The sequence below is a fragment of the Camellia sinensis genome, chromosome 9, assembly GCF_055761805.1.
Source record: "Camellia sinensis isolate YWXY chromosome 9, ASM5576180v1, whole genome shotgun sequence".
Lineage (NCBI taxonomy): Eukaryota > Viridiplantae > Streptophyta > Magnoliopsida > Ericales > Theaceae > Camellia > Camellia sinensis.
Window position 1 is genome coordinate 36,573,314 of NC_138969.1, and position 17,980 is coordinate 36,591,293.

General features: G+C 36.0%; 2 protein-coding genes across 6 annotated transcripts; both read left to right on the forward strand.

The window, feature by feature from the left end:
* Positions 1-1,748: 1,748 nt before the first annotated feature.
* Positions 1,749-7,504, forward strand: LOC114292333 (UBP1-associated protein 2C). 2 transcript variants are annotated; one of them, XM_028236273.2, is made up of 2 exons: positions 1,749-3,248; positions 4,976-5,270. In XM_028236273.2, the coding sequence occupies exon 1, from the start codon at positions 1,946-1,948 to the stop codon at positions 3,245-3,247; it is 1,302 nt and encodes a 433-aa protein (XP_028092074.2). In that variant the 5' UTR covers positions 1,749-1,945; the 3' UTR covers position 3,248; positions 4,976-5,270. The 2 variants fall into 2 exon arrangements, with proteins under 2 accessions (XP_028092074.2, XP_028092075.2); XM_028236274.2 differs by lacking the exon at positions 4,976-5,270 and adding an exon at positions 7,104-7,504 and having other exon boundaries at positions 1,782-3,248.
* Positions 7,505-9,691: 2,187 nt separating this feature from the next.
* On the forward strand, positions 9,692-17,576 carry LOC114292320 (uncharacterized). Of its 4 annotated transcripts, XM_082886572.1 has the most exons (6): positions 9,718-9,943; positions 11,009-11,167; positions 15,431-15,446; positions 15,480-15,824; positions 16,503-16,672; positions 17,209-17,576. In XM_082886572.1, the coding sequence occupies exons 2-6, from the start codon at positions 11,069-11,071 to the stop codon at positions 17,386-17,388; spliced, it is 810 nt and encodes a 269-aa protein (XP_082742698.1). In that variant the 5' UTR covers positions 9,718-9,943; positions 11,009-11,068; the 3' UTR covers positions 17,389-17,576. The 4 variants fall into 4 exon arrangements, with proteins under 4 accessions (XP_028092042.2, XP_082742697.1, XP_082742698.1 ...); XM_028236241.2 differs by having other exon boundaries at positions 9,692-9,943; positions 15,431-15,824; XM_082886571.1 differs by having other exon boundaries at positions 9,706-9,943; positions 15,431-15,797.
* The last annotated feature ends 404 nt before the right edge of the window (positions 17,577-17,980 follow it).

Consider the following 17,980-nt stretch of genomic DNA (forward strand, 5'->3'; position numbering starts at 1 on the left):
GCCATTCCTTTCCATGGGAATACAATTCAAGATTTAAAATTTCAAGAAACTTATTTTCTTTCAAGAAGTAGATTCAAAATTAAGGTAAGGAATGACAGATATGAAAATAAGAGGTTTTGTTAGTAAAATTTGTGAAAAACATCGACTAATCTATAGGCGGGGACGAATTAGAATAATTTGTTCCAACCCGAAATATAAACAAAGACAAGGATAATCTAAAAGAGACTCTCTAAAAGACCTGATATACAAATATCGGATCTGTTTTGAATGGAAATGGATATATTCATATATCTCTTATCTTTGACTCATATTTATGAGATGATAAAAAATGGCAAAGACTGTACCAAGAATTGGTTCATGTAGAAATGGACATATTGGTTCACATAAAAATAAACATAGAATATCAAAGGGATTTATTCATGTTCAAGCAAGTTTCAATAATACATTGTGACTGTTAGAGATATAAGAGGTCAGGTAATTTCTTGGTCCTCTGCTGGTATTTATGGGTTCAGGGGTACAAGAAGAGGGACGTCTTTTGCTATTCAAACCGTAGTGGGAAATGTTATTCATGCAGTAGTGGATCAAGGTATGCAAGGAGCAGAGGTTATGATAAAAGGTCCCGATCTCAAAAGAGACGCAAATATATTTATGAAGTTGTTCCAACTTATTGATTAGCATTAACCCTAGATCTTTACCCTTAAGAAATGAATCAATAATTTCTACTCAAGCTTCATCGTAGATTGTTTCCATTACAACCCAACAAAAAAAGAAGGGTTCTACTGGGACAGGACAAATGATGTCGAGCCAAGAGTACCTTCATTCCTATGTAAAATGGTGGACGTAAGTATCTAAATAGGTGCACTTTGGGAATATGCTATTTTAATAATTTTTTGACTTTTTGACTAAAATATGAGGTAAAAAACTAATATGTTTGGAATAATTTTTTAGTTTGTTACGAAAAGATGTGCACAAAAGTAGAGAGAAAAGAGAATCTTTGGCTCTGTTTGGTACAGCTTTGGAACGTTAGTTCCAGGGCTTATTTTGCACATGAGGTTTGTTTACGAGTTTCAAAATTAATTCCACACTCACTTTTGAAAACTCGGTCGAAGGCGGAAAAATTTGGACTAACCGAACCTCCTACCGGTCGTTCGGCCGGTTGACCAGAAAAGTGTAATTTTTTTTTTTTTGCAATTGATACATGTTAATTTTTATATATTTGAAAAAAATATTTTTTGAATTTTTTAAAAAAATTTATGAGCTTTAATAGAATTTTGAGTTGTGTGTTTAATTATGAGTTGTAAGTTTTTATATCAAATATTATATGTCACATCAAAAATTCCCCACTCAATTCAAAACTCATTTGAAAACTCTTTTACCAAACAAATTTTTCACATTCAAATCATAATTTCAAAACTCATAAACTCAAAATACAACTCTTTTACTCTCAAATCATATTTAAAAAGCTCTACCAAATAATACCTTTGACTTTTTGGTATAAGTTATAAATTTTTTAATTTTTTTAATAACCTTTTGACTTTTAAATTAAAACTATTGCATATCACAGGAGGCTTTATTTAAGAGATGGCAAACAAACTATAAAAGGGACCAATTGTTATAAAATTAAAAATTTCAAAAGATAAAATATAATTTATATTTAAAAAATTCTCATTTATAATTTATTCTAACTTTTTTTAAGAATTGATTTTTTTTTTTTTTTTTTTAATGTCCCCGATGAGGCCTCAATAATCCTTTAAAATCAGGATTGGGTTCGGCTGCCCACCGCGCAACTGCCAAGTGTAACACAGTAATCCTGTGTTCCCGAGCCCGTATTCCCAAAACTCTATAAGGAGGGGAGTCCTCTGAACGATTAGGGTTTTGCTAAGACCAGACCCATCTCCACTTTACCTCCAATCTCGCACTCTCTCTCTAGGGTTTCAACAGTAACATGGAACTTTCGAAGAAGCGCAAAGCCGACGAGAACGGTGGCGCATTCGCCGCCACAGACGGCGGCGCTCCGCCACTCCTCTCTCCCGACGACGCCCGCAAAATCCTGGAACCCTTCACCCGGGAACAACTTCTCGACATCCTCCACCCCGCTCTCCTCCGCCACCTCGACGTCCTCTCCTCCGTCCGATCAATCGCCGACTCCGACCCCTCCCGCCGCAAGCTCTTCGTTCGCGGCCTCGGTTGGGAAACCACCACCGACAAACTCCGCACCCTCTTCTCCTCCTTCGGTGACATCGACGAAGCCATCGTCATCACTGACAAAGCCACCGGAAAGTCCAAAGGCTACGGCTTTGTCACATTCAAGCACATCGACGGCGCAATCGTCGCCCTCAAAGAACCCAGCAAAAAAATCGACGGTCGAATGACGGTCACCCAGTTCGCCGCCGCTGGAATTTCCGGTTCCACGGCAGCGAGCGGCGGCGGAGGAGGCGGCGGCGGCGGTGGTGTTGATGTTTCGTTGAGAAAGATTTATGTTGGGAATGTTCCGTTTGAGATTTCTTCGGAGAGATTGTTAGGGCATTTTTCGGCGTATGGTGAGATTGAGGAAGGGCCTTTAGGGTTTGATAAGCAGACAGGGAAGCCAAAGGGTTTTGCTTTTTTTGTTTACAAGACTGAGGAGGGTGCTAGGGCTTCACTTGTGGATCCAATGAAGAACATTGATGGGCACCAAGTGATGTGTAAATTGGCTGTTGATGGGAAAAAGGGAAAACCTGGTGGTGGTGGTGGTGCTCCGAATGCGACCGGAGTGAGTGGTGATATTGGGTCTGGTGTTCCTCCAACTGGGTCGATGCCGGGTTCGATGATGAATTCGAACTATGGTGTCGGCCCCGGTGGATATGGAGGGTTCTCTGGTGGGCCAACAGGGTTGCCCCATCAAAATCCTCACTTGAATTCGCCATTACCTTCGTCGATTGGTGCTCAGGGGTTTGGGAATCAAGGACCATCTTCGTTTGGTAGTGGTAGTGGTGGGTATGGAGTGGGTTTGGGTGGTGGTGGTGGTGGATATGGTGGTTCACAGTATGGGGGGTCTGGTTCGGGTGAGTATGGTGTATTGAACAATGCGGGTTCTTCTATGTATAGGTTGCCACCAAGTTCTGTTGGAATGCCTTCTGGAGGATACCCAGAGAGTGGAAATTATGGGTTGTCTTCTTCTGCATTTCCAACACAAATGCACCAACCGTCGTCGGGTTCTAGAGTTCCTCCTAGTGGAATGTACCAGGGCATGCCACCCTATTACTGAGGTAATCTCTTGCATATTTGTTGATATAATTGCATTCATGTTTGATCTACAATGGTTCTTGGTTCACATCTATCAGGTTATTATTTATGCCTTGTTTCTATTGTCTCCTATTACTAAAGATGCTTGGCTAATCAACATGTTGGGTTTGATTCAATTTGTATTCCATTTTGGTGCTTGTTTGTCATTGTTGACTGCATCTCCTTGTTGGGGGGTGCATGTGTTTTGGTCTTCTACTTGATTGAACTGGTTACTGCTCTTTTTATTGTGTTAACTTTTGCATATTTTCTATAATTTGTTGTGTCTTGATTATCGCTTCATTTGTTGTCTTCACACCCCTCCCCCATCATGTCTCTGTAGTTGTATGGTCTTCTGATTAATTTTATTTTGGCATGCATTAAAAATTAATATGTTCAAGTTTGATCATGATGATTCTTTTTAGTTTGTAAGGTTGTGCTGTTATTGGAGCATCCGACTCCTTGCTCTGCTTTGTGTCCTGTAATGTCTCTTTGTTCTTTCTTTATGCGTCTGTGAGAAGTTTGCTATGTCCTGGTGGCTCAATTCTTTCAATTTAACCCTTTTTGATAGTCTGCTTGTCAATTTCGCTAAATTGTGGCTACTCAAAACTTTTCTTATTTGGATTTGGAAATCCCTTATTTTAAAGTGTGAAGATGATTCCATCTAATGCATTGGTGTTATTTATATATATATATATATATATAATAAATAAAAAAAAATCTAATGCATTTGTGTTAGTATTGTGATTTCTAAAATTAATTTTGGCATTTCCTATCATTGGTTTGTATTGTGATTTCTAAAGGCTCTGTGGCTCCCATATTGCATAGAAGCTACTCCTATGCTATGAAGTTTGTCATTTTTTTTTGGCTTGACATGAAAATCTGTAGTTGCTGGCAGTGTTCCTATTTTTGCATTTATGTTTAATGATTTGTGACACAATGGGTGCCGTGGTCCTTTTATTTGGTGTGCAATTTTGCACCATATATTCCCTGAGGTTTACTAGATTATTCTTTTTTCATTTCCATTACCTTATCCTCTTAAATTCATAACTTGTATTCTAGCCGGGTCTGTAACTCTATAAATGTTTCCATTTTCTTTCCAACAGGAAATTTTTGGGATTATTATGCTTAATCAGAATTAAAAAAAGGTTGCATGTGTTTGTGTTATGTGCCTTTTGTTCTTACTTGATTATGTTATCATAGTTTACTTGTTTATGTTAATCAGATTTTGAGAATTTAAATTCTAATGGTTTTCTTTGCTTGGCTGGATAAATGGGTTACTGCTTGTCCTTTTTGCTCTTTTTTGTCTCGTTTTCATGCTATTAGGCCTAAATATGAAAACTATATTTGTTAGTTGATGATTTTTTTGGGGGTTTATCAAGTTTGGTTGGTTAGTTTTTCAAAATGTATTTGCTACAAGGTCAATTCTATGTGATGTGTTGTCTAGTATGTGTCACCTTTACTTGTGTAGCAATTGCTATTTTGTTGCGAGATGCTAATTCAAGTCATTGGCTGGGCATGTGGCCTCCAAACCAACATAGATCACCAAAAATACATGGCTTGGCTGGTACCCACTTACATGAATGTGGAGGTTTTGGACCTTGTGATTATAGCTATGAATATGCTCACCCCCCTCTTCCCCTTTCTTTACTTTTGTTGGCTTATATGTTTGGATGTTGATGATGGATTGAGTTATATATGGTATTTGATTCAGGTGTATGACAGCTTCTTGGGCGCAAATGCTTTAAATGCTTGTGGTGATTTCGTGATTGCAGACAATGAAATCTTTGGTTGATAAATGGACTGCTGTACATTTGCTGCTTCACCTATAATTTTTGGTTATCGTGACGGTTGTTTGTTTATTTTGACTGGAGCTAGTCTAGAATCTAGATTCAGTACTTGGAAGGATTGCAGTTTTTGTGACAATTTTAATTGCTAAATGTTTTCCTGTTAGCTTTGTTATTAAATATAATTACTTTTAATGGTTACCAATTATTTTCTTAGTGCAATTATTCTAGTGAGTATATCTTTACATTCAATATGATGCCTAGATGGATTCTTTGCAAAATAGTTATTACGGCTCTCTATTTTTGTAATTATTGGTTTTTTAGGCACAGCATCTACATGTTGTGAAACGTGAGGCACATTTGAGCATATTTTTATGGATAACAATTTATCATATTGCTTACTGACAGCCTACATAGGTTGGTGTGGCCATGAAAAATCAGCTTTTTCGATGGACTTTTTTCAAATTTTGTTTAATTTTCTCGAAATTGAATTAAAATTGAAAATGTGGTCGTTAATGGAACTGGATTGTGGGACACATTTTGTACATGGACTAATGGGTTAGAGTTTTTTTAACGTTCATATACACTTTGTGTGTGTGTTTGGTGGGGAAGATGCCTCTCCTCTCATGAACATGTACATGTTAATTCTGCCTTTTTTTTTTCTTGCTCTTAAGAATCTTGCACACATAGAAGGGGCCACACCTTGTTGGACATTGAAGTTCTTGGATTGTTGGACATGTGTCTGATACGCACTTCTATGTGGCTGTGATGAAGAAAAATAATAATATTATTGTGAAAAATTAACGGTTACATACATGAACATTTATTGTTTGTTCTTCCATTTCCATGTCCTATTTTTGTAGTATTAACTGTGCCAAACATGCCTTGTTCATGTCCTCTGTCTGTCCCCATGTAAGCTTGTGAGTTGGGAATAAATTGTGTGATGTAGTGATGTTGATGATTCTTTTCCTAGCATGGATGTCTGTGATATGCTATAGATGTGTTTATTAGTTTTTGAAAAATGTGGTTGCGATCTTTAGTTGTGGGTTACCTTATGTGTAGATTGTAAACTGCTTAATGCTTTGGCAAGAGTGTGTTCTTAACCATTTGACCTCTACCTCATGCCTCTTTTGATATGTAAAACTTGAGTTGAAACTTGCCCCCGTGGTTCTTGCATGCCCAATCGTTTAAATTTTAGGGCTTGAAAATGTACCCTTTTTCCTTTGTGTGTGTGTGTGTGTGTGTGTGTGTGTGTGATAACTCCCCAACTGGTAAATTATTAGTTTCAACATTATTTTGGCTGGACAGAGAGACGTCAAGATCCATGTGTTTATTTAGTGCATTGCATTTTTCCTTGTAAATTTACTAGTTGTTTTCTTGCCTTTTTGATGAGTCAGTTTTATGCAAAACAAATTATTGTTTGCCCCATCACTCATTATACATTTTAAACTCTGCTGGGAACACAACGAATAATGAAGAAATGCCCCTTGGTGGAGGTGGAAGCTGTTTTTGTGACACTTCAAAATCTTATTATTAATTTTTTATTAAGCTTTCGGTAGCGTTCGGTTCACTAGAATGAAATGGATTGGAATGGTAAATTCTTTAGTCTTTAATGGTGAATAATGATTCTATTTGTAATATATTTTTTATCATTTTGATAGAATGATCATTCTATTCTTTTCCATTCCAATGAATCGGACATACTGGTAGATTATTGACTTAAATTTTTTTCAATAAATTGTAAAATTGTTTAGTGGCTTTTTTGTGTGTATTTGTTTTTTTTTAAAATTTTTTTGAACGGTGTGTGTGCGTGTTTAAGTTGTGAAAAGGCTGAACTTGTTGGTAAATAAGTTTGACAAATAGATTTTTGTTGTGAACCTCCAAAATGTTCTTTAAAAGTTACACGCAAGTGATAACTCAAAAATGCACTTCCATTGGCATGTTATGCCCACTATCTAAAGTTGTAAACTTTAATCCAGAAAACCCCTTTTTTTTGTAGCTTTTAAAAAAGAGAGTTATATTCCCTGACTTGTTCTTATTTTTCTCTTTTTATAGTATATATTTTTTAGGAGAGCTAAGGACTGAAGACTTTTGACTACTGATCAATGAAGGATAGAATGTAAAATACAGTTAAAAAGATCATGGAGAATCCAACTCAGCTATATCAACCTTATTGTTCAGCATGTTTCATTTCTTGGTGAGAGACTGAGAGGCAAATACCAGCACAAAGCATGAGGTCTATTTCAATGACCCATCAATGGAAGTGAGAGATTAGCAATGCTCGGCACATTGGATATTGATGTTATGATGATTACATTACCTTTATCATACATACACAGTTTAAGACAATAATGACGTGGCAATGATGTTGGTGTAACTATGATGAAGTGATGGATAATTTGACTTAAAATGAATGGTTATAAAACGTATATGTAAATTTTATTTGTGTAGCATTACATATTTGGTTTATAAGTAGAATTGAATACTATTCTTTTATTAGTTTGATTATAATTAGTTTTTTTTTTAAAAAAAGAATTATTTTGAGTCATTTTTGAAATTATATGTTGAAGTCGTGGATTCAGTCGTTTCGACCTAAGTTCAATTCCGCTTCACCTAAGTTCTTGGTGAGTTTCGATCAATTACGTAAATACCAAACAACTGTTTTGCCTAAGTTCGTTCCAACCAATTTTGTAAATACCAAACAATAATTATTGAAAAACGTAATTTTGTGCAATCACCAGTACACCAACAAAGTGAATTTGTGAATATTTGAATTTGGAAACTTTGACATTGGAGGATCTCAAGCCTTCTTTGGACGATGTTGATGATAATCAATATGATTGGAAGGTAATGCAAGTTCGTACTTTAAAAGAGATTAAGATCCATTTAAATATGTTCAAAGATTTATTTTCTTCTTGTTTTGTTTCTCTTAAAGTCTCTTTAGAGAACTTAATTTATTAGTGATTTGTAATATTGGAGAAATTTGTGTTATGTAGCAGATATACTATATTTTTAAGCCTCTTTTATATAATTTGTGTGTCACGATATTGTAAGCTTAAATTATTTGCTAATGTATAATATTTTTAATACGTATATAATATTTTTGCGATAAATGTGAGATGGTACCCGAAAACATACCGATATCGGTAGGTATCGTATTAATTGAAAAAATGATATTTTGTCCGGGTACAGAATTAGCAACTTTGAAACAAACAATAACATACTAAATAAACCAAAATAAAAAAATAAATAAAATTGTCCTTTAATTAAATTATTAAAGTTGTCTTACCAAAAGTATTCTAACTTGAACTCTCAAATTTATTTTTCAAGATAATGGGACCTCTATCGGATTAATAATTATATTCATTGTGGGTGTGACTCGCATACTACTAATTTTATACTTATAATATACATTCATTTTTTCAGATAAAATTTGAGGTGTATTTTTATAGTCCATAGCATTTATTTTTTAGATCACCACTCCGTGATTAAGCGGTAACGAAAATTATTTTCCATTGGCTAAAGATAACAAATGTATTGTGACAAAATTTTAGGAAAAGCACGACAAGAGGAATATTTCTAAAATGATCAAGAAGATTAGTATATTAAAAGCGGAGAATTGTAAATAAGTGTAAACAAACTAGTAATTATAAGTCACTCTATTTACACACAATAAATATTTCATTACACCTATTTGTACAACACTTTCTTCATAATGTACACATATTACAATGCATGTTATGGGTGTAATGAGAAATTTACTGTTTGTAAATAAATAGAAATGGTGGTGCAAAACACATATTTATTTACACCTCTATATTTTTATAATTAATTTCACTTGTTTTACTGATTTGCAATTCCCTTATAAAAATTCACACAGTTATCATTATTTGTAGGCATATATAAACAATTAATCAGTTAATAATTTGAGTAAGCCATTTAAAATTTTCTTTCTTCTATAACCTATAAACAAAAGAATGTTACACTAAACTTTTTTTAAAGACAAAAAAGTCGGCGAAATCATTTTTTTTTTTTTTTTGTGTGTGTATGCACGCTTTAATTTATGCAAAATTTGAGTTCAGACGTGTAATTTTGGATTTGAGTTAAATGCAGGAAGTTGGTAAAATTTTACTCGTATTTGCTAACATTGGGAATCTAAAATTTGAGAAAATTTTGGTTGAGTTTTTAAATTTTTTTTGAAAATTTATTGACAAAACTAAATACAAAAAAGAGGGCCCCTCTACCATATCTGTACAAATGAAAATTATGTTTTTTTATTTTTTATTTTTTCACTAAACTAATTTCTGAAAGTTTTTCAAAAATAAATTCTAAAAACTTAGTCTTGGTTTCAATTTTAAAATCAGTTTTCTATTTTTTTTTGTAGAAAAAACAGAAACTAATTTGACAAAAATAGACACCCAAATGAAAAATATAAATTTATATTAAAATGATGAGTATTTTTTCTTTTTTATTATTTCTTACCATATTAGTAATTGGTTTTTCTAAAAAAAAAATTAAAAAAACAGATTTTGCAAAATAAATTTTTCACTTTTGCCATATTCAACTGAAAATCAGAAAACTTAAAAGGGGAAATAACAAAATAATGATAATTTAAAAAAAAATGAAATCAAATTTAATTTTTTAAGAAAACAATTTCATAGTAGGTCTCATTCCTATTTGGGAAACATCAGTACTGCTAGACTCTCTCCCTCACTGTTTTAACTGTTTTCTCTGCTTTCCAAGTCCTTCTCGGTCTTGGAATTTTCCAATATATTTGCAAACAGATATATGATATATATCTATACATATATATATATATATATATGTTTTCCTTAATTATGATCCACAGAAGCTGTAGTTGATTGGGTTCACTGATCATCTTAGGTTTCTCAAAGGTCTTCGCTTCTGGGTTTCAATTCTTTGAGCTCTCGAGTCATCAAACTTCGATTTCTCTTTATGGGTTTTGTGTTCTTGATTTATCTTTCTTCTGTTTTTTGGGTTTTCTTATTCATCAAGTGAAGTTTTTGGGTTGTTTAACTCATTAAGTTTTCTTGTACATGAACTCATGTATCTTTGTGGTTCATTATTTGAAATAATTGATTTTTTTCTTCTTTTAATTAGTTTAATTGTAGAAAAGCCTAGGAATTGTTTGGAGCACTCTGTTAAATTTCTAGTGATGTTTGTGTGAAAACTTTGGTGACATTATTGGGTTGTGACTTGTATCTGTTTCTGCTAAGATTTTGATGCACCAAGTTATTTTTGGATTACTTTTTTAAGATTATAAAAGTTGGGTTTTGATTTTAAGAGGTAACGGTTAGATGTTTCGATGGGTTCCTTGATTAGTAAGCAGTTTATCGCATTTGGCATTAGTATTGTGATTTTCTCTAACACAGAAGATCTTGTTTTAAGGCCCTCAGTCTCACTAGTGTTTTTACCATTGCATTATGGTTGTTTGTCAATTGAATTTAGCGATGGAAGTGTTGTTGAGTTCAATTTAACCTTGTTAATAAAATTTACACCTTTCGTAATAAAACTACTATATTCTGAATTTTTTATACGTGGAGCTTCTGGAAGCCTAATTATAAAATCTTAGGAAGTAGATTCTGTAAATTTTGGGTATCCGTGTTGTTTATCAACAAGGATGGGATCTTTATATCTATCTTTATCGCTGCACATATTGTCATTTGTATCCACACAAGTACTTGTATGTAGGTGCAGCTCCATATATATTTTTAGGTAGTTATTTATTGTGATTGTCTCCATTTAGTCTGTGTGATTGGTTTTGTTACCTATATATCTTGAGGCTATTTTCAGCATTTAGCTGTTTCATGTAATTCTTGTTTTCCTTTATCTAAGTTACACTAATACAACAATCTAGCATCTGGCCAAATCATTTATGTGAGTGTTGACTAATTATTCATTTAAACTGAAGGCCTACAGTTGTTTATCACACTGTGTAGGTAGTGAAAGAATCATACTTTGTTCTCTCCCTCCCCAAGACCGACTGTGGTGTTTGCATTATGGATTTTAAGTATGAAGGTGTAGCCTGGGTTGCAGACATACGCCAGAAGTTTGAAACTCTTTGCTTGGATGTGGATGATGTCATGCATGAGCATGAGGTATTTTGTTTATCTTTCCTTTCTTTTTCCCTCTTCAAACCCTTGTACTTATTTTTAATTTTTTTTTAATGATGCAGTTTATTGCTTTGTTTATTATTGATCTTTTTAAATGGGAAATGCTCAGTGGGTAGTGGGTAATTCTTACTCTGGACATTTATCTGATCTATGAAGTTGTGTCATTCCTTCTTTTTTTTTTTTTAATGGATAGAATCCATGTGTGTCCCGAACTCAATCAAAATGTTCTGATTGACTCCTTAAACCAAATTTCTGTTTAAGATTGGGCATATTTTGTCTGCCGGCCATTGTTTTGGAATAATGATCTGAAAAGTATTTCTGATTTTCATAAATCAAATAGTGGTCGGTTTTTCTATCTGATCTACCTTAGAATTAATTGACTGGTCTATCTATAAGAATCTGAGCCTTTTGCCTGGTAGAATTTCTTGAATAATGCTGTAGTTTGTATTTGTTTTGTGTTCCTTATTCTGCTTCCATCAGGTTAATTTGATTGGATTAACATTCATAGGACTGTTAGTCATGGGATTATCAATCCCTTTAGATTGCATATCATAGCTCATGTTTGGATTGGCCCAGGATTGACAAAATCCTATCCTATCCTATCAATTTTTATGAAAAGTATTTCTGAAGCGAGATTGACAAAATCCTATCCTATCAATTTTGTAATTTAGTCAATTAGTCCAAACTTCTCTTTAGTCTCCCATTTTGTATCCCACCCATCTCTTGGGATTCAATAGTCGTCAATACCATGTCCTGGTGGACTATTTGTTTGGACTCTAATTTTCTTAGCCTAATGTGGGATGCTGGATGTTAAAATTTATCAATAAACCTACCACCACTACCACCTCACCTACTCCACTAAACCTAACCCACTACACTACTACCACCTCACCTACTCCACTAAACCTAACCCACTACACCACTACCACCTCACCTACTCCACTAAACCTAACCCACTACACCTACACCTACATCTATATAAGGAACCATTTGTAATAGACAGAAAAAATCAATACATCAATCAATAATATACATCAATTTTTCTTACATGGTATCAGAGCAGAGATAAGATTTAGACCTATATTTCTCTCACCGGCGGGCAGTCGGTCGGCAACCTTGCCTTCACTGCCCGCTGGAGATTGGTACACATACCTTCACTCCGCTGCCACAAAGTCTTCTCTTCCTCCGCTTTTCTTTCCTCTCTCAAAAATTCCCCATCATCACTGACGTTCCGACTCTACCATTTTCAAACCTTCATCCTCAACTTCGACAGAACTAGCATCGCCACCACCGTCACCTCCACTCCCCCCGTCGTCCGTTCAATGGCTCCCAGGCTACCGAACCAGTTCCGCAGCCACTCTCCAACTCTACGTCGGACGCCGTTGCCTCATCTTCCAGCTCCTTCACTCCAAGACTCCACCCACCTTCGCCGAGATCTGCAGTTCGGAGACATTGTGGGTCCGTTCGGCGACACGACGATGACGAACGTGTTCGTCGGAGGATTGGCTTGGGAGACTCCCAAGGAAGCCCTCAGAGACCACTTCGATGTCTACGGCGAGTTCTTGGACGCCGTCATCATCTCCGACAAGATCACCGGCCGATCCAAGGGCTACGGCTTCGTGACGTTAAAGGAAGCCGAGGCAGCTAAGAAGGCTTGCGAGGAGGCCACGCCGATCATCAACGGCCGCCGATCCAACTGCAATACTGGCTTCGCTCGGAGCCCGACGCCCCCGGTCCGCCTTGTCCTACATGGTGCCCAACTTTGGAAATAAACTATCACAAAACCTAACAATGAGTGAAGATGAGTAATAATTGAAGTACCAGTACATTTTTATGTTTTTATAAATATTTGCAAAGCTTTACCTGAAACCCTTTTTCTTTTATTTATTTAACCACACACACACTCACCCCACTTCTTCTCTCTCTCCTCTTTTTCAAACCCACAAATTCTTTTTGACAAAAGTGGGGCGGTGGCCAGACAACAAAAAAAAAAAAAGAGGGTTTGTGTCTGTGGATTAAAAACAAAAAAAAAAAAAAAAAAAAAAAAAAAAAAAAAAACAAAGGGTTTTAACAAACAGTGGGCTCTTAGATGCTTTGCTTCACGAGGCGCACACACATTTCATCATTACATTTCAAACTTTACACACCACCCTTCTCCACTCATGCTGCTTCACGCTACCTCCACTTTACCTTTATTTATTTTATTTTATCTTTTTCTTTTTTTACAAAAAAAATAAAAACTAAAAACTAAAAATAAAAATAAAAATAAAAATAAAAAAAAACCACATAATTTACAAATTTGCACAACACCCATTTTTATTCATCTCCGGGATCAATCCCGATCACCATTTTACACCACACAAAAAAAAAAAAAAAAAAAAAGAAGAAGAAGAAACAAACAACCTCATCCACAGGCGGGATTTTTTCTTCTCTACTCTGCCGCCGGTCTTTTCTTCTTGCCTCCGTCCTGGGCGGCCCTTGCCGGTGTTGCCTCCGTGTTTCCCACTCCACTGGGCATGATCACTACTCCCTGCTCCTCCACTGCAGCATATGGCAGCCCTCCAAATCGGAACATCACGGTGGCCTTCCGCTTCAGCTCCTTGTTTTCCGCCTTTAGCACACTTATCTCTGCTCGCGCATCCTTATACATGCGTTGGAGCAGAGCCAGCTGGGAGTTTAACTGTTGCACCTCATTTGTCCTGCTCTGCAGCCGGTGCGACAAGTTTGTGACTGCCGTCATCGTCTCCACACAGGACTTCAAAGTATACTGATTGGCTTCAATGTCCGTTTGCACTGCCATTTTTTGCTCCACCGACCGCATCGGAAAGTTCAACGGAGCAAACACAGAGGTGTTTGGTTGTGGTTCACTGGCCACCGCACCAGTTACTTCTCTTGTGGGCTCGTTTAGTTCTGGAAAGAGCGTGAGCAGACCACGGGACGAGGAGGCCATGTTTTGGGTAGCTGGACGGGAAGAAGAGGCCATGTTGCTGAGTGTTTCAGAGACGGGTTGGTTACAGAGTGTTTCAGACTGCAAAGGTTCAGAGGTTTCAGACTAGTTTGTTATGCTTCCCAGCCTCAGCCTCCGCTTCGATTTATAAAGACCCTGACGAAGCGGCAGACACGCGCATCATGCGCCGCTCGACGCTCGCCGACAACATGGGCGCGCCTTTTGATGGCACGTCTTTTGATGGCACGCCTTTTGATGGCACGCCTTTTGATGAATTGGGCACGCCTTTTGATGGCACGCCTTTTGACAAAATTGGGCACACCTTTTGAGGGTGTAACTTTTTCAAGGGTCCGACAAGACTCTGTAAACTGTCCCGACATTGATTCCGGTTAGCTCCTTTAAGGGTCCGACAAGACTCTGTAAACTGTCCCGACATTGATTCCGGTTAGTTTCTACAAGGGTCCAGCAAGACTCCGTAAACTGTCACAACAACTGTCACAACATTGTCTACTACAACGGTCCGACATGACCCCATAAACTGTCTTCTACAACGGTCCGACATGACCCCATAAACTGTCTTCTACATCGGTCTGACACAACCATCCAGTGTCCTCTACAACGTTATGACACCACCATACCGTGTCTTCACCATCGGTCTGACACGACCATACAGTGTCTCCTATCCTCTTTTATTTATATGTATTTTCTTGTTTTGTTCCTCTCTTCAAACTCAAGTTGGTTAGTTTCTATCCTCCTTGAGTTTGCGGGGGGCTGTTAAAATTTATCAATAAACCTACCACCACTACCACCTCACCTACTCCGCTAAACCTAACCCACTACACCACTACCACCTCACCTACTCCACTAAACCTAACCCACTACACCACTACCACCTCACCTACTCCACTAAACCTAACCCACTACACCTACACCTACATCTATATAAGGAACCATTTGTAATAGACAGAAAAAATCAATACATCAATCAATAATATACATCAATTTTTCTTACACTGGATTATTAACCCAATCCCAAGGCCATTTTCACCTAAACAAACATGGCCTATTCTCACATCAATATTCAATATTAATGTTGGACAGGAAGCATTTAGACATGCTGAATACGAAAAATTTCTATCTAAGCTACCTCCAAATAGATTTGGCTGCCTATGACAAATACAAGTCAGTCTGGCTTTTTGCCTTGAATAGTTGCTCTATTCTGAGATTAACTATATTCCATATTTTACGTTTCTGAAGCTTCTAATGTTTCTTATTTTAAAATTATTTGCGTACTCGGACAGGAAACATTTAAATATGTTGAAAACCAGTTGCAGACAGTGGGTGCCAATATTGAAAACCAGTTGCAGACAATGGGTACCAATATAAAACAGTTCTGTTCGGAATTTGTGCAAGATGTGCTCCCTGCATTTTCATCAGATCCCACGGAAGGGGTAACTCCTGAATCAACTCCTCAACAAAATAAAAATACCGATCCCACAGCTCTTGAAAGTTCAAAGGTTGGTGTTGAGTCTGTTGATATAAACCCTAAGAAGGGACTTTGCAATTGCAACAAATACTCTTCAGTCCATCTATTGTTTGTGGAACCTATGGAAGGGGTACATATTGATTCATTGTCCAAGCAACACTCTGATACTGGACTTACTTCTGGTAATGCATCGTTGGCAATTTCAGATGGTAATGTTCTGTTATCTTATTTTTTGTGTTAACTATATATTTATGAAAGTACATTATTTATTGACCTGATTAAAGGGCACAAATGCCGAAAATGGACAAACAATTTGGGATAGAGGGAGTATTATCCAAATATCAGAACTTCATTCGGAGCTTTGTTTCGTTTTCATGGAAAGGGGAAAGTTTCAAATGCATAAAAGAAACAATAAAAAGAACTTGGAAATCTGTGACAATGTTTGGAAACACAAGTTATAACCTATCCATTCGTATTCTAATATAACAATATATACTTGAACTAGTTGAGTTTCATTCACATAAAGGAACAAGTATATAAAAAATTAAACGTCGATACAAACTGAAAGTCCTTTAAGTAATATCAAATAAATCATTTTTATCAAACTCAAGTGTATATGATTCAAAACATGCCATTGAGATATTTACAAGGCAAAATTGGGTAAAATATAAAGGGAATCTGGGATCACATGACATCAATTATGGCATGTTCATCAATTGTTTCATATTTATTTGAGTCCTCATCTATATTCTCTGTTTGTTTTAAAGTTTTTCCTGTTTTACTACGAGCCTTTTTAATTTTTATATTTATGGTGTTGGTTGTGATGATAATGAAAAATGAAACATGCTTCTCAATAACTTGAATTTTCCTTCGGTTTTAAATCACAGAAAGATCAGATGATGTGGGTGCAGAAAAGTCATGGGACGCCCATGTTATTCAACCAGGCATGGAAACCGCCCAGTTTGGTGAATCAAAGCTTGATGACAGTTTTGTTGTGGTGAATAGCAATAAACTTTCTTCTGTTTGTTTCGCAATGGAAAAACGTCAATCTTGCAAGGTGCGACTTTCTGTTTCAATTTTTATTTCTGTTTGAAATTTGGTACCTTAATTAGTAGTCTATATTGTAAATCTGTAATTTGAAACCAAAACTTAACGCCGTTGGAAAACATTTTGTGAAATTTTTTTTCACGTACAATGAAAAACAAAGTCAAATGAAAACTTTTTCCGTGGTCAACAGAAAGACGACTTACTTGGGAGAAAACGTTTTCCATTTTGAAAGATGGAAAACATTTTATGGACTAAAGTCTTACCACTGCCACCACACCAGCACTGCTGCCACTGCTACTACCACCATCCCACCACCGCAGCTACCCCACCATCACCGCACCTATAGTAGTTTCAAGATCACAACCGAACATTAGAAAATTCTTTTTTACGATAGAATACTTTATGTAAAAACATTTTCTGCTGAAACAGTATGAACTTTCACATATAATTCTGCGTCAAAAGTTAAATATATTCATTGTTGTAAGATTATTTTAGTTAAAACTAAGCTCTTCAACTACTATATGATTTTATTTTTATTACTTTCAGAACAAATTTCGTAAGGTTTTCACTTCGAAAATGAAGTCAGCGAAAGAGCAGGAATGCGGGCAGCTTGCAACTGGGTACGAAGATCTTGATACAGGACTAAATCAGGCATTGGTGCCTGCTAGGAAATTGGAGACTGCAGATCCTGATGGTTTTTATGAGTCTGACTGGGAAATTATTTAGATAACTATCATACTATTTACTAATAATTGTGCAATTCCAAAATTGTTGTTTTGACATCTCTTGTGCAGACAAGGATTACAGAAGTGTAAATGATCACGGGGCTGCGTTGTTTTTTTTTTTTTTTGGGTAAAAAGATTGAATGAGATAGACTTAGCAATTATGAGGATTCATGCGTTTTTGTGGAGATACATGACAATTTTTGTACATTGACTTTCTTCTTGGATTGTTTTTCAGGGTCTTCTTGTAGTGGGTGATTTGTTACCAATAATACTTGCTAATTTGATGAGGAGGTGAATAAATGTAAAAAACAAAACCACCATGGAAATGTTTTTAGGATTTTTACCCTGTAGTTTATAGATATACAAAACATTTTAACAATGAGAAAAACCTTATGGAATGCTTTATATTATCCAAGATGGAGTTGCATGATGAATTGTGTGGTTGCTGTTAGAAGTTGGGATGAGTTCTACAAAATCATATATTTACTTTATTTGAAAACAAATGCATTCAGTTTAGGGTACCTTCCATTCTACATAATAGTTTGTGTGGTATAAAGTAGAGCAATGCGAAGTAGGATCTTTTGTTCTATTGT

What these genes read in the sequence shown, in the direction of transcription:
- LOC114292333 (XM_028236273.2), top strand. Translation starts at nt 1,946, where the DNA reads ATGGAACTTTCGAAGAAGCGCAAAGCCGACGAGAACGGTGGCGCATTC.
- LOC114292320 (XM_028236241.2), top strand. Translation starts at nt 11,069, where the DNA reads ATGGATTTTAAGTATGAAGGTGTAGCCTGGGTTGCAGACATACGCCAG. An exon ending in ATGTCATGCATGAGCATGAG is followed by an intron (nt 11,168 to 15,430) that starts GTATTTTGTTTA and finishes GTACTCGGACAG; the next exon opens with GAAACATTTAAATATGTTGA. An exon ending in ATCGTTGGCAATTTCAGATG is followed by an intron (nt 15,825 to 16,502) that starts GTAATGTTCTGT and finishes TTTAAATCACAG; the next exon opens with AAAGATCAGATGATGTGGGT.